We start from the raw sequence: 12,680 nt of genomic DNA, 5'->3' as shown, positions 1-12,680 counted from the left end.
CGTGGACTAAAGTAATAATGCCCTACTGTCATCTGTCATACGGTAACAATGTAATGCTCTGGATTGCTGATTCATAGGATAAGAGAGAGGCATTCACAGCCTGGCGGAGAGAGAGAGAGAGCGCGCAAAGGCATGAGTCAAGCAGAGTCAAGAGAGAAGTTGAGACGACAGAGGAAAAGAAAAGTATGGGAGGGGGGAGAAGGGAAGGAGGGAGGAGTAGAGCTGGAGTCTGGTGGAAAGCTGCTTCTGTGGCCAGATGTGAAGCTTAGCAGACTGCTTCACTTCTCCTCAGCAGTGTTTCTCCGGGATTTTTTAACCTTCTGCTCAATAAAGCTGCTCTGGATATTTAAGGGAAAATGTACGAACGACACAAGCGGAGGTATAGTCTGTGTGCCAAAGGGGAGAGAGCTGTAGACGTGGTTTTGATTAAGGTAGGCTATCTATCCGCACTTTCAAACAAAGTTGTTTGGTGTGATAATCCCGCTGCTGCCACAGCATTAACGCTCGTTAGAGCTGAAGCTTTGAAACCGGAGCGAAGTTCTCAAGACAGATAAAATATAATGGCTAAAGCAATAAAAGTGAGGTAAGAAATCTAAAGCGGGACTTAATTCATAAAAATAAACCATAAAAGAGAGGCTAAAGATAATAAATGACATTATTACCTAAAATTAAGCCCATGAAGCGGATGCTTATGGAGTGATTTAGCAGCTTAGGTTCTTCAGACAGGTTACTTTCAGAGGCCTCATCAGAGTTGCTCCTTAAAGCGATTCAGAAAAGAGGTTTCGTTTGAAAAACATAATCATAAGCATCGCAGAGTGCTTCGGCACACCTATAGTCCTCTGCCAGGTGTGTTGTGATGGCTTTCGTTGCGTTGCTCCCTGGGAGATGATTGCATGGTTGTTGATAGCGGCCCTCCAGACACACAGTGCTGATTATTTTGGGGTGGAGTGTGGTTTGTGGATGTTCGCTGCATGTGAACGCTGTATGCGACACAGAGACAGATGCCTGCGCTCTCTCTCCGTCTCTGTGGAATAAACTGTGTATGAAACTTAATGAGGCTCAGACAGTTTAAGGTCTTTCTGGGGTTTTTTTGGTCAGCTCGGTGGGTACTTGTCTGACAAACTAAAACAAGAATATAAAGTCTGCTGAAAATGTCTTGCTATACCCTAATTTCCCTCTCGCTCAGAGCTCCCCTCGCTGTGTTGTAAAGGTTCTGTGTTAAACCAAATGCAGTGGGGGTTCGATGGAATCTTTCTAAATGAGATGTTTATGGCTCCCAAAAGTTGTGCTATTTAAAGCCCAAAGGGCACTTTCCCTTCCCTGCATATATAGAACCTTTTACAACATTTTTCCACTGTGGAGTTTCTCCTGGCTGCAGCTGGGAATCCAGTGCACCACTGATCAGAGCAAAAGGGTCTTATGTAACTAAAATGTTAAGCATAATATATCCCTGTTCAATAATAACAAAGATAAACTTCCAACTTTTCACTCAGGCTGAACTAGATGTTGCTGGATAATTCACGCCTCTAGTTGCCTCCATCAAGGACGTTAAGTGATTGGTTTGGTTTGTTTGTTAGCAGGATAACTAAAAAAAAAATTAAGGATAAATTTGTATGAAATGTGACCAGAGGTGGTGCTTGGCCCCGCTTAGATTAGCTTTTGGGAGTTGATCCAGATATGGAAACATTTTGCCAGATAGGGTAACGTTTGGCTTTTCCTGGCATATTTCAGATGGAAATAAGGAAAGCTGGGAGACATCCTGATATTATCTGGATACAGAGCTCAACTCACGTATGGTGTGAAGGGAATTTTTGCAGTATGTTTCAAATAGGTAATAATATACTAATTCAAATAGCTTGGCAAAGTCTGTGTGTCAGTTGTTCACTCAGCCAGCTGACACACAGAGAAATTAATTATCATGGCAACAATGTTTCTGTTTTCCCTTTGAACTGTAATACCTTTGATTTATCCAGTTCTCGACTTTAACTGTAGTTCAGGTTCATTCAGCCTCGGCTGTACTTACTGTGTGGAGCCAAAAACTGTAAAATTGATGGAACCAAACAGGAGTCAGTGTACTGTGATGTAACTGTGCAGTACTATGAATAATAAAGCAAACTACAGAACACTTTGAACTGCAGAGGAGGCAAAACCAGATTAATCTAGACTAAACATAACTAAGATAAGCTGGAAGTCAACAAAATAAAACTAGACTTATTTAAGTCACACTAAGCCAAGTCAATGACTCAGCTCAACTATTTCCTATTGCTTGATGACTATAAATTATAATCTAAGCTAATAATCACTTATTGATGGCCAGACTATTAATTATCATGCATAAACTAAGCTATTAAGTATGCAGCGGTGGGCGTTTGATATGCGATGTTTACTGTCACGGTGTCTGCCAGGGCAGAGCATGGGAATATCTGTGAGGAGAATTGTTCTGGTATATGTAACACCTCTCTTTAGTCTGTTGTCACTTTCTAAACTTGTTCCAAATGTCAGCTGCTCTTTACCCCGGAGCTATGAAATAGAAAGGGTGTGTGCATGTGAGTTTTAGAGGGAAAGAGAGAGGAGCAGAAAAAGTGAGGGAGATATGATGGTGTGGGAAAAAGGCAGCTCTGGGCTAACGGTTTCCTCTGGCCTCAGATGGAAACAGGCATTTGGCCAAATGACTTCATTCCAACCAGTGTTTCACATCCCAGCATCGCTGCTGGCCTGGAATCACAAAACACATCATCACTCCATTTAGCGTCTACAGTAACTGCGAATAACTCTTTATACTAATGCAGTACAACAGTAAATATATCTATCAGTCATAAACAATAAAATCACTGACAGGTAAAGTGAATCTTATTGCAATGCAGTGTTCTGCTGGGAAATCTTGAGTACTGGCTTTCAGGTGGGTGTTACTTTTATGCAGCTACCTAAACATTGCTGCAACAAGCAAACCCTAATATGACCTCTAATGCGCCGTAACTCTCCAGATCTCAATCTGACCCAAACATTCAGGGGCCAGATGCCGCATGCTCTGCCTCTGGGTCCCAAGACGGGTAAGCATGGCCTTGGAGGCACAAGGGGAACCTGCATAATAACAGGCTGGTGCTTAATGTATGGACTGATTGGTGTATGTACATATTCTGTTGTACTGTACTCTTATACTCGTTCTGTGAAAACAGTCCTTCTGAGGTGCACCGCGGAGTAGATTCATCCGCGGGTTTGCTGTTAGCAGGCCTCAGGGATGAGACCATGTGCACATGCTGGACTGGATACAGTCATTCAGTCAGCCATGGCATCCTTCGACGCTGCAGAGCCTCACTGGTCGCCTGCCTGCTTAGAAACAAGGCAGCAGTCCAAGTCCTGCGTGCCCCAGCGTATAAACGAGTCATCCCGCCTTTTTATTTTTAAACCAGATGTTTTTACTGGGTACGGTTTAGATTCCTCCGGCAATACAAATATGCTCTGCATTGTTTCAGAATCTGGGCCGCCAGCTTTCTGATGGAGGATCAGTTCCTTACCGGCTGGCCGTTTAGCAGGTCTGCTAAACGGCTGGTTTGATAAATGTGTGATCTGCTAACTGGTTAAATGAGTGGCTGCTTTACTGGCTATCTCATTGTGCCTGTTGGTTGGTATTGAGCATACTAACCACATTGCCTGCCACACTGATCCATAGTGTGTCTGTGAGGAAAAATAAGCACATTTTAATGTGCGCATGCCTCTGACTTTTTAACTTTCTTTTGTGTTTCTCATCATTTTTATGACCATTAAATTGCTTCTTGGTAGTCTATTGTTGCCCTTGAGTCAATGTTTTTCTCAGTGAAACAATCATAAAAATGGCTTGTCCCTAAGCAAATCAATGACTTTTGTGGCAGCATCATAGCTGCGATGTAGTAGGCATGATTGAACCGAATTAGAAGATATGAGCTGAGAGGAGAAGGAAAAAAGTCGATGCCGTGACTGAAATCGAAAAGGCTTTTGTTTTTGTCCTGGCTGAGCTGTGTGCAGTCACCTTTCATACCTTAGCCTGTGATACACTGCCAAAATACAGGTGTAATATCTGTGTATTAAAAGGAGGTATATCCACACACCCTGTCAACTTCTTAGGTAAAGTGTCCACTTAGTGCTTCATCATACCTAAGGGTTCAGTTCATTTTATAATAAGTGCCAAAACACACTGAAGTGGAGTCTATTAAAACATGCAAAGCTGCTGCCTGCTTGTCATTTTACCTCTGACCAGAACCTGTGCGTGCACTTATGTCTCCATGTTTGTCTGTTTGTGTGTGTGTGTGTGTGTGTGTGTGTGTGTGTGTGTGTGTGCGCGTGTGTGTGTGTGTGTGTGTGCGCGCTGGCGCCCTCTGCGACCAGCTAGTCTTTCCTCGTCAGCGTGTTTGTTCTCTCTCAGCGGGCTCTGTTTGATATCTGAACACAGCTGTGAGAGAAGAAGAAAAAGCCTGTGTGTTTTACGCATGCATGTGAGAGAGAGAGGGGGGGGGGGTTTGTTGTGTGCATGTGAGGCTTGATGAGGGAAAACGGGGAGCATAAGTGTTTGTCATGTGGGGTAGGTGCCTGTACATGGTGCCAGTTGGTATGCAGTTAGTTGTCAGTGTGTTTGTAGGAATGCAAACGGGAAGATCACACACGCCACTCCCAGGCCTGGAAAACAGTGTTTCTCTGCGTCTCAGCAGGCTCGTCGATGGAGAGCGCAGGGACAGCTCGGGGTTAGTTTTATAAAAGCTGAGATCAGCTCCCTCACCCTCAAAGCATTCTGGGGGTGGGTCGACCTTGTTAGCTGGCTTGGACTCACTCATCGCTCTGTGTTGTTTCAGTCTCTCCTTTTTTTTCTTGCACTACATTAAGTCTCATTTAAATCTGACTTTTCCTCTTTTTGTCTGTAGCAGTCTGTGTTTTGTTACTTTGTTGTCTTTAACTCGAACATGTGCAATGAAATAAGATTCATGGCTTCTGCAGTCTGCATGTTGGAGTGCCCTTGGGCAATACACTGAACCCCAAATTGCTCCTGATGCATCCAACAAAGTGTGCGTGTGTGTGTACATGACAGTTAGGGGACGAGGGACTTGGGAGGGTGTGATCGAGGCGAGTGCCTGGGGGCAGTGTTAGAAAGAACTACGTGGGCCCACCACCCACAGGAGGGGCCATTGAGGTTTTGGGCAGCAGTCATGGAAATAATATTTTTGAACAATTTCAAAAATGTAAACATTTCTCAGATGTGAAAATTTGTATCTTTTCATCATTTTATGAATATTCTTTTGTATGTTGGTCTGGAAGTGTCATATTCTGCTTGTAATTGCTACTTGATAGTTAAAGAGTTTTGATACTAAATAAAAATCTTTGAAAAAATAATTTAAAGTGCTTTTTTTGCATGAATTAAGCAATTAATTAGCATAACATAGGGAGATGTGCTACTGCTTCCATTAGCATGATGAAATCTACATCACCCATGCAGTCACAGTGGGTGAAGCTCAGCAGCAGACGTGGGGGGCCTGTGGTGGAACAACATCTTTGTTTTGTTCCACCAGGTCCTCCATCAGATGAACGTTTGTGGCCTTTAGATGGGCGACCGGTTTAGGCTGTGCCCGTGGGTTTCTTTGTAGAAATCAGCAAAGTTTAAAGGGTAATGCTAAAGCATGTTGATCTGAGCTTGACTTCTGACTTTGTATGAAGGACACGTTAAAAACTCAAAGTTCATCATGTTTATCTACATATCATTGATGGAGTTCATTAAAGCACAATGAGCTCCTCTCTGACTCTTAGTTTCACATTCGGAGCTGTCAGTCAGATCTGCACAGCTTCGTCCAAACTCTCAAAGCTTTTGTGCTGCCTGCAAAGATGGGAGGGGGGGTGTCAGTGGCTTTTGTAGCTAAAACCAGCTCATGCACACACACACACACAAGTAAGCACACACATATACACAGCTGTTGTAGAGACCACAGAGGAAGTAGAGCCACAGCACTGAGTGTTCACAGCCAACCACAGATCTCTGACAGGCACTGTGTGTGTGTGTGTGTGTGTGTGTGTGTGTGTGTGTGTGTGTGTGTGTGTGTGTGTGTGTGTGTGTGTGAGAGTGTGAGTGTGAGTTGGTGTCAGTGTGACTGTGAGCACTGAAGGCTGAAAAAGTTGGATCCTTTCAGAGAGTTCCTCGGGGGGTGGGGGTGAGGGTGTGTGGGGGGGTGGAGATCGAGCCCTAGTGGAGTCACTAAATCCTGTGAATACTCTTAAGACCGCTGTTATAAAGGGTGTCTTATCGGCGCCTCCCATCCTGTGTTCGGAGGAACACTTCCTAACAGGCATGCTGGTCTGCATCATTATTTCTTTGTGGGTGATGATCACATGTTGCTGAGACTGATTCAGCGTCTTCCTGTTTCTATGTAGATCCACCGCGACAGAGAGACGTCGTTCCATCAGCCCTGCAACGCTCAGCACTCAGGTAAGAGCTACTGCCGGCTGCCACTGCTCTAAATTCTCATTTGAGAACTGGGGGAAGTGTATGTTTTTAATTTCTCAGTAATTATTTCTGTTGTAACTTTTTCTGTGGTTTATTTCGTAGTAATCTGCACGGTTGCTTTGCTGTGAGGTCTCGGGTCGTGCGTGCATTAGTGTTGAGGCTGTATCCTGTTATAACATATTGTTGTTTGGCCTAGTTAAAGTAGCACTGACATTAAGTGAGAGTGTTGCATTGTTTGAGCCTTAACACTGGGGCAACAGTTTGTTTGTGAAATTATGAAAACAGCTTTTTCTGTCAGCCTAAAACACCAACTTTGACTAAGAGAAGATTTTGTTGCCAGATTCTGGTATTGTTGGAGCCTTTTCTTCAGTCACGGTTGAGTGGTTAACCCGTCACCCACGACACGTGCCCAGGCTGCCTTTGCGCTCTAATATTAATCGAAACCAGACTTTAAGAGTCTGCTAACACTTGTTGGAGATAGTGTGAAGCTATTTTTAAAGATTATGAAAGTAACATTGTGCAAATGAGAGTCTGAATGAGTCGAAGCATGGGGTATTGGTGTGGTTTCATTTAAAAGTGGGGTGTCATTAGCATGTGCACACACAGATGATGAAACGCGAGTTACACAGCAGACGGGGACCCTCATTGCTGTGAAATGTGGCAGAATATGCACACACTAATGGGATTTTCATCTCTGTATCAGAAAGAGTTCATACTGATTTAGAAGACGGCCGTTAAGAAGGAAAACTGTTGAAAACCTAAATGGGAGCGACACATCAGTAAAGTTTTCTGTGGGACTTCTGGCCAACACAGGCTAGACTCAGTATATTTTATGTGTATGTTACATGATGTGGTTACAAATCGGCCAATACTGTAAATATCTGAGTCAAGTCCGCAGGGTAACAGTATTTGGTGATATTTCAGGTGACCCTGCACACGTGAGAAACTAACTAACATTAGTTTCGTTCATATCACAGAGGAGCTGAACAGCAGAAGTTTGGCATTTAATCATCTGATGATTAGCAGCACTGGTTGCAAAGAAGGAAGTCTCACCACTCTGCAGCCAACCTGATAATGCCTCAGTGTGGTTACAATTGCAGCGAATGGATGAGTAGAGCCGCAGCTTTAATTTCAATAGCCACCTTTATTTTGCTTGTATGGAATCAGATGATCAGATCTGTTAGCGATGCTTACAATTTTTATTTTTCTCCCTGCAAGTTATACATTTATTTCAAATGCGCAAAGTTGCATGACACAACAGCATCGTTGACACCTCAGTCCAGATCACTTCTGTTTTTACAATGACAGTTTATATGTATTTATGTCCCGTGTTTGTTGAGTCATTTATGCCTGGACTTTAGTAGCAGATTTGTTGGAGCCACGAGGCAAGCGTAGCTGGGAAAAATATCGGCTCACTTGTCAGAGCATCAAGTGGTTGATTGTTGCCATGGGGATATAGTTCACTCAGTATGGGCAGTGACTGTAAGAGTAATATTAATGTGAAACATTTTAGATGTTGACACAGATATGTCTACGTTTGGGCAGCAGCCACAGCAAGATAAGAAAAAGTGATTCTTTGACCTTCATAAGATGAGTCGGTCTGTTGGGAGACTGGTCTCAATAAAAAACGACCAACAGATCGATGAGCTGGATCAGGCTGAGAACAAACTGCCTTTTATCGGTGGTAGAAAACAGATGAAACATCAGTGCGTGTGACAGGAGGCAGAGAGAGAGGGAAAAGAGGTTGAAATGGATGAGACAGACATGCAGAGGGAAAGATGGAAAGAGAAGGAGAAAAAAACCCACGGGTGTCAAGTGGAAGTAAAAATGGAAGGGTGGGTGAGGGTGGGATTTCCTCTGTAGCAGCTGGGATCAGTTGACATCACTTCCTTTTTGGAGGAAATCTCACTCTCTCTCTCTTCCAATGAAGCCCGATTCTTTCAGCCCTCCCTTTCTCTCTCTCATCGTTACCTGTTTAGTCAACTTAGCAACAGAAGGAATGTTGCCGGAAATCAATCCCTGATTGACTTGAATTTACTTTCCCATTTAGTCGAATGCCTCTGTGGTATACATTTAGTGGCAGCTTTATTAATTACAGCCTGTTCTCACGATGCCTGGAATATGCAGGGTGTTATTTGAATAGTATATTTTATTGTTTAGGTCAGCGATGGTGGTGGTGGTGTACAGGACTGCATCACACTGTGCTTGTAATAACTTGCAGCCTTCAAGGCAAAAATATCAGCCCTCTCTGTGGCCTCAATAATACGCGCATAATTGAATTTATACATTTGTTACAGTGTAAACAAAAACCTGTACATAAACATGTTTGATGTTGGTTGGCCGGTTACTCCAAGAAAGACTGAATGAGGTCCTCAGCAGGTCACTTTGGGGAAATACCTGAACTATAGACTGTTTTCCATTCAATCCGGTTTATATATGCAGCCCCCTGACTAGAATGGATTGTAATAACCTAGTGCCATCATCTGCTCAAGTGTCATTGCACTCAGTACTGTGGTTTATTATAAAATGCTTCTATAAAACCAGTGGCATTCCCATAAGCCTGAGCTGGACTTCAGCATGCTAGCATGCTATACTCACATGGGAATCTCGATAGGCATAATACCTGCTTTGCATCAGCGTGTTATCATTATGATTGTTAGGTAGTAGATGTTGGCATAAGGAATCACCCAGCGGAGCCGACAGAGCGACTGGCTGTAGATTATCATTCTTATTGTGCAGGAACAGCTCATTGAATGTTGATTTATTTAAAAAAAAAAAAAAGGGCTAAAGTGAAGGGAAGTTGGATGTCTGCTGTTTTTTTTTGGTGTCAAAGGTCAGTGTGATTTTATTGACTGCAGAAACCTCCCAGGTCAAAGTCAATACTCAGACCTTCTCAAAGTCTTAAACAGCTCGACTGCAAGTTTGGAAACACTGGGTCATAATTCATTATTTGCATTATTTCCCACATTTTAACAACAGTAAATACTGTAATCACAGTAACCAAACAATATCAGCTGACTTCTTCAGTGACCTACTGTAGGCTACCATAATGAACCTACTGGCCCTAGCTTATTTTGCCACTAAATAAACTGTGATAAATAATCAATGGCCCAGTGAGAGGAAAACTTATCCATAAATGCACCTTTATAGATGCCAAGAGAGTGAATTAGGATGGTGAGACATTTCACTTTAAAATCTCATCTTTTTTAATGTAATTGATGTTCTGTTATGAATTTCACTATTTCAGAACAAATTTCAAGAAATGATTACTTGAATAAATAAATTAGCTTCATGTTCACTGTGTATGGTGGCCTCAGAGTTTCACTTCTTGCTTTTGCGCGTCATACTCTTTATTCATTCGTGTGGAAGCTGAAATATCGGTTCTTAGTGAGAACCAGACCTTCCTGGATCTGACCCCTGTGCTGTCTGAAGAAACTCACACTTTTGCCATCTTTACTTTTGAAGGCTTTACTTAGAAAAAAAAAAGAAAGCGTTGGTGCTAGACGATGTATTTTGTGAAATGATGCCAGTTCTCTATTGCCTGAAAAGCCCCTTGTGAGACTCTGCTTTTTCTGTGGGTCATCAGGCGGTTTAATCATATCCTGTGGCCTTCAAAAAGGAAGTCTTTGACAGAATAGTGAAATATTGCACAGAGTTGCGATATGCAAAGCTTTCTCTCTGTAGAAAAGAAGGCGCTGTGGAGAATCAGAGGCAAACAAGCTGCATCATTTTAATAAGTATAAGTTTATGCAAAATCTCAGTAACTACAGACATTTAAATTGACTCGATCACACATGAAAAAAACAAAACAAACAAAGAGTTGAGGCTTCTTCCTGTGGCTGCAGAATGTGTGCTGTTTGCAGTTTAGGGTGAAATGTCCCATCATGCCTTTGGTTCATGTTTTGCTGCATGTCAGATGTGGTTTGTAGACATATGTGAAGTCATCGTTCTGCTTTAGTGTCGAACGTATTGCAAAACCTTTAGGTAAAACCTCGTCCTGTTTAGCAGAACTCAGTTCCCGTACTTTTAGGATACCTGCTGGATGTGTTTTGGGCTCAAGGTAAGAAGAATACAATGAAAACAAAATTGTTTGTTTGTCATGAATCATGCAGGAGGTTTGAATTACAGTTTTGTTTAATGGACAGATTTGTCTCTCAGTGGATTTTTTGCTTTGCGTTTATTCAGTGAATTTTTAAAACATGTTATCATGCAGATTTAAATGCAGATGGGGAAGTGATACCTGATTTTGAACCGAACCAGTTGACATACATAGGTCACTAAAACAGGAAAAAAGCAAGATGAGGTTTTTTTTTTTCTTTTCTTTTCCAAAGTACATTCAGGCTGGTCTGTGCACTCGTGCACCCCCAATGTGCAATAAATCAGCCCAGCTACACAGAGCATCTTGTGCACATTTAACATGAAGAAATACAGGACAAGGAAGTATAGAAAATATAAGTAAGATTTTATATGTAAGTGCTGATAAAATCTGCACTTAAGAAAAACACTTCAGGTGTCTCATCTCAGCTAACGGTGAACATGTGCAGAGAAGAATGTTTCTAACCCAGCAGATTATTTTTCTTATCCGTTATTTCTTACCCTGTCGATGGCTTTGGACTCGATAATTTATTTGGATCATATCTGCTTTTATCTTCTTCTTTATTTTCTGCTGCGCTCATGTAACACTCATTTCTCAGCCGCAGTTTTGCTCCTGTGTGTTTTTTACCTGCAGTGAAACCAAAATTGTTTGAATTGTGGTCGGTATTTTCTTGATCTGAGAAAGTAGACTACGCTACAGTTTGGAGCTGTTTCCGCTCAGATTACCTGGAACTTTAAATGTCAGGAATTTAAAAAAGATTTTTTTGGAAGGGACTAAAGGGGCTCTTTACACTCCAGAAAACCAGGAAGACTAGCAGCCTGATGCTTGACAGGTAATTTCTGCGTACAAATATACAAAAAACTGTTCCACTGCAGACCAGTAGGTGGTGGCAATACTGAAGATTTCTCGACCAATCAGAAGTGTTCATAGCTGCGAGCCCCGTCCCCAAAGTCCCTTTACTTTTGGAAAAGTACTGCCCACCCAGTAGGGACTTTTTGGGGGGGGGGGTTAACCTGCAGGCAACTAAATCCTGCTCAACTACAACTAGTCTATAAATAGAGAACAAAATGTTGTCCCTGTTCTGCAGATTTTTTTATATTTATGTGCAGATCAATTTATAAGGATTACATGAATGGTGCAAAAAGGTGCGTGTGATATAATAATCATAAAGATGAGAAGTATCTGACCTGTTTCACATTCAGCCAGTAACCTTAACCACCTGTGGACTGAGCAATCCTCACACCTGTTCTCTGTGCTCGTTCTGTGTGTGCTGTGGTGGTGGCGGTGGCGGTGGTGTTGGGGTCTGTTTGACGCGGACCGAGGAGGACAGCTGTCAAAACTCGCAGTCCCCTGCTAGTTGTGGTAGACAGCTGTGAGGGGGTGGAGTCTGAGGAAAACTCCCTGGATCCACTTGTGTCACAGCACTTGCAACTCCAACACACTCACACACGTACATTTTTTTTTTTGGATTCTCCGTTAATAGTGAAAATATGAAGTAAAAAGGGGCAAAATGTATCTGCGTCGACCCACCAGCGCACTGTGGTTAAGATTAAGCTCTGCTGCAGCACCTGAGGTCGAAGGTCAGTGAGGATTTCATTTGTATACAGAAAAAGATCTGGTTGTGATGATGTCATGATGTCGCAGCCTTTCCCTTTTATGTGGTGCTGTTTGTCTGCATGTTATTAGATGAGTGAGCAAGATGTGGTTTGCACAGTAGTCAGCTGACAGGTAAAAGCACACTGGTCATAATTAAACTTCTGACCTCATTTCTTCTCAAAGCAGAACCCTGAAATAATCCTGCGCCGGCCGTGTTCTGGTGTCTGCTGCAGGACTCATAAAGCGCTGGATGCAAATGTGGAAACTTTAATTCCCCCAGTAAGATTTAAACTGCTGACTCCTCAGATTACAAAGTTTTGATTCAGACTTTATGAACTCTTTCAAGCGCTCTAATGAGGAATGATGATTTTCTATATTAGTGATTCTCAAATCGGTGCTGCATTATGCAGTTGAGATGTTTTCATGTGAATCCATCCTCAATTCAGCCTCTCAGCTCAGAAATATGCTAATTATTGAAAACAACTTGTCAGTGTCTGGAAAAACATATGGACTTTTGCAGTTCAATAA

The 12,680-nt window shown here is 42.4% G+C and overlaps 1 protein-coding gene across 3 annotated transcripts in view; it reads left to right on the top strand.

Moving 5' to 3' along the window:
* The window catches only part of akap13 (A-kinase anchoring protein 13), a 123,827-nt gene that overhangs the window by 58,093 nt on the left and 53,054 nt on the right, over nucleotides 1-12,680 (top strand). For all 3 annotated transcript variants that reach the window (XM_030757781.1, XM_030757764.1, XM_030757772.1), the window contains exon 10: nucleotides 6,388-6,442. In XM_030757781.1, the coding sequence (XP_030613641.1) occupies nucleotides 6,388-6,442 (55 nt within the window). The remainder of the gene's footprint in view (nucleotides 1-6,387; nucleotides 6,443-12,680) is intronic.

The sequence above is a fragment of the Archocentrus centrarchus genome, chromosome 3 (genome assembly GCF_007364275.1).
Source record: "Archocentrus centrarchus isolate MPI-CPG fArcCen1 chromosome 3, fArcCen1, whole genome shotgun sequence".
NCBI lineage: Eukaryota > Metazoa > Chordata > Actinopteri > Cichliformes > Cichlidae > Archocentrus > Archocentrus centrarchus.
Note: the sequence above shows the minus strand (reverse complement) of the source record. Positions and strands in the feature narration are given on the sequence as shown.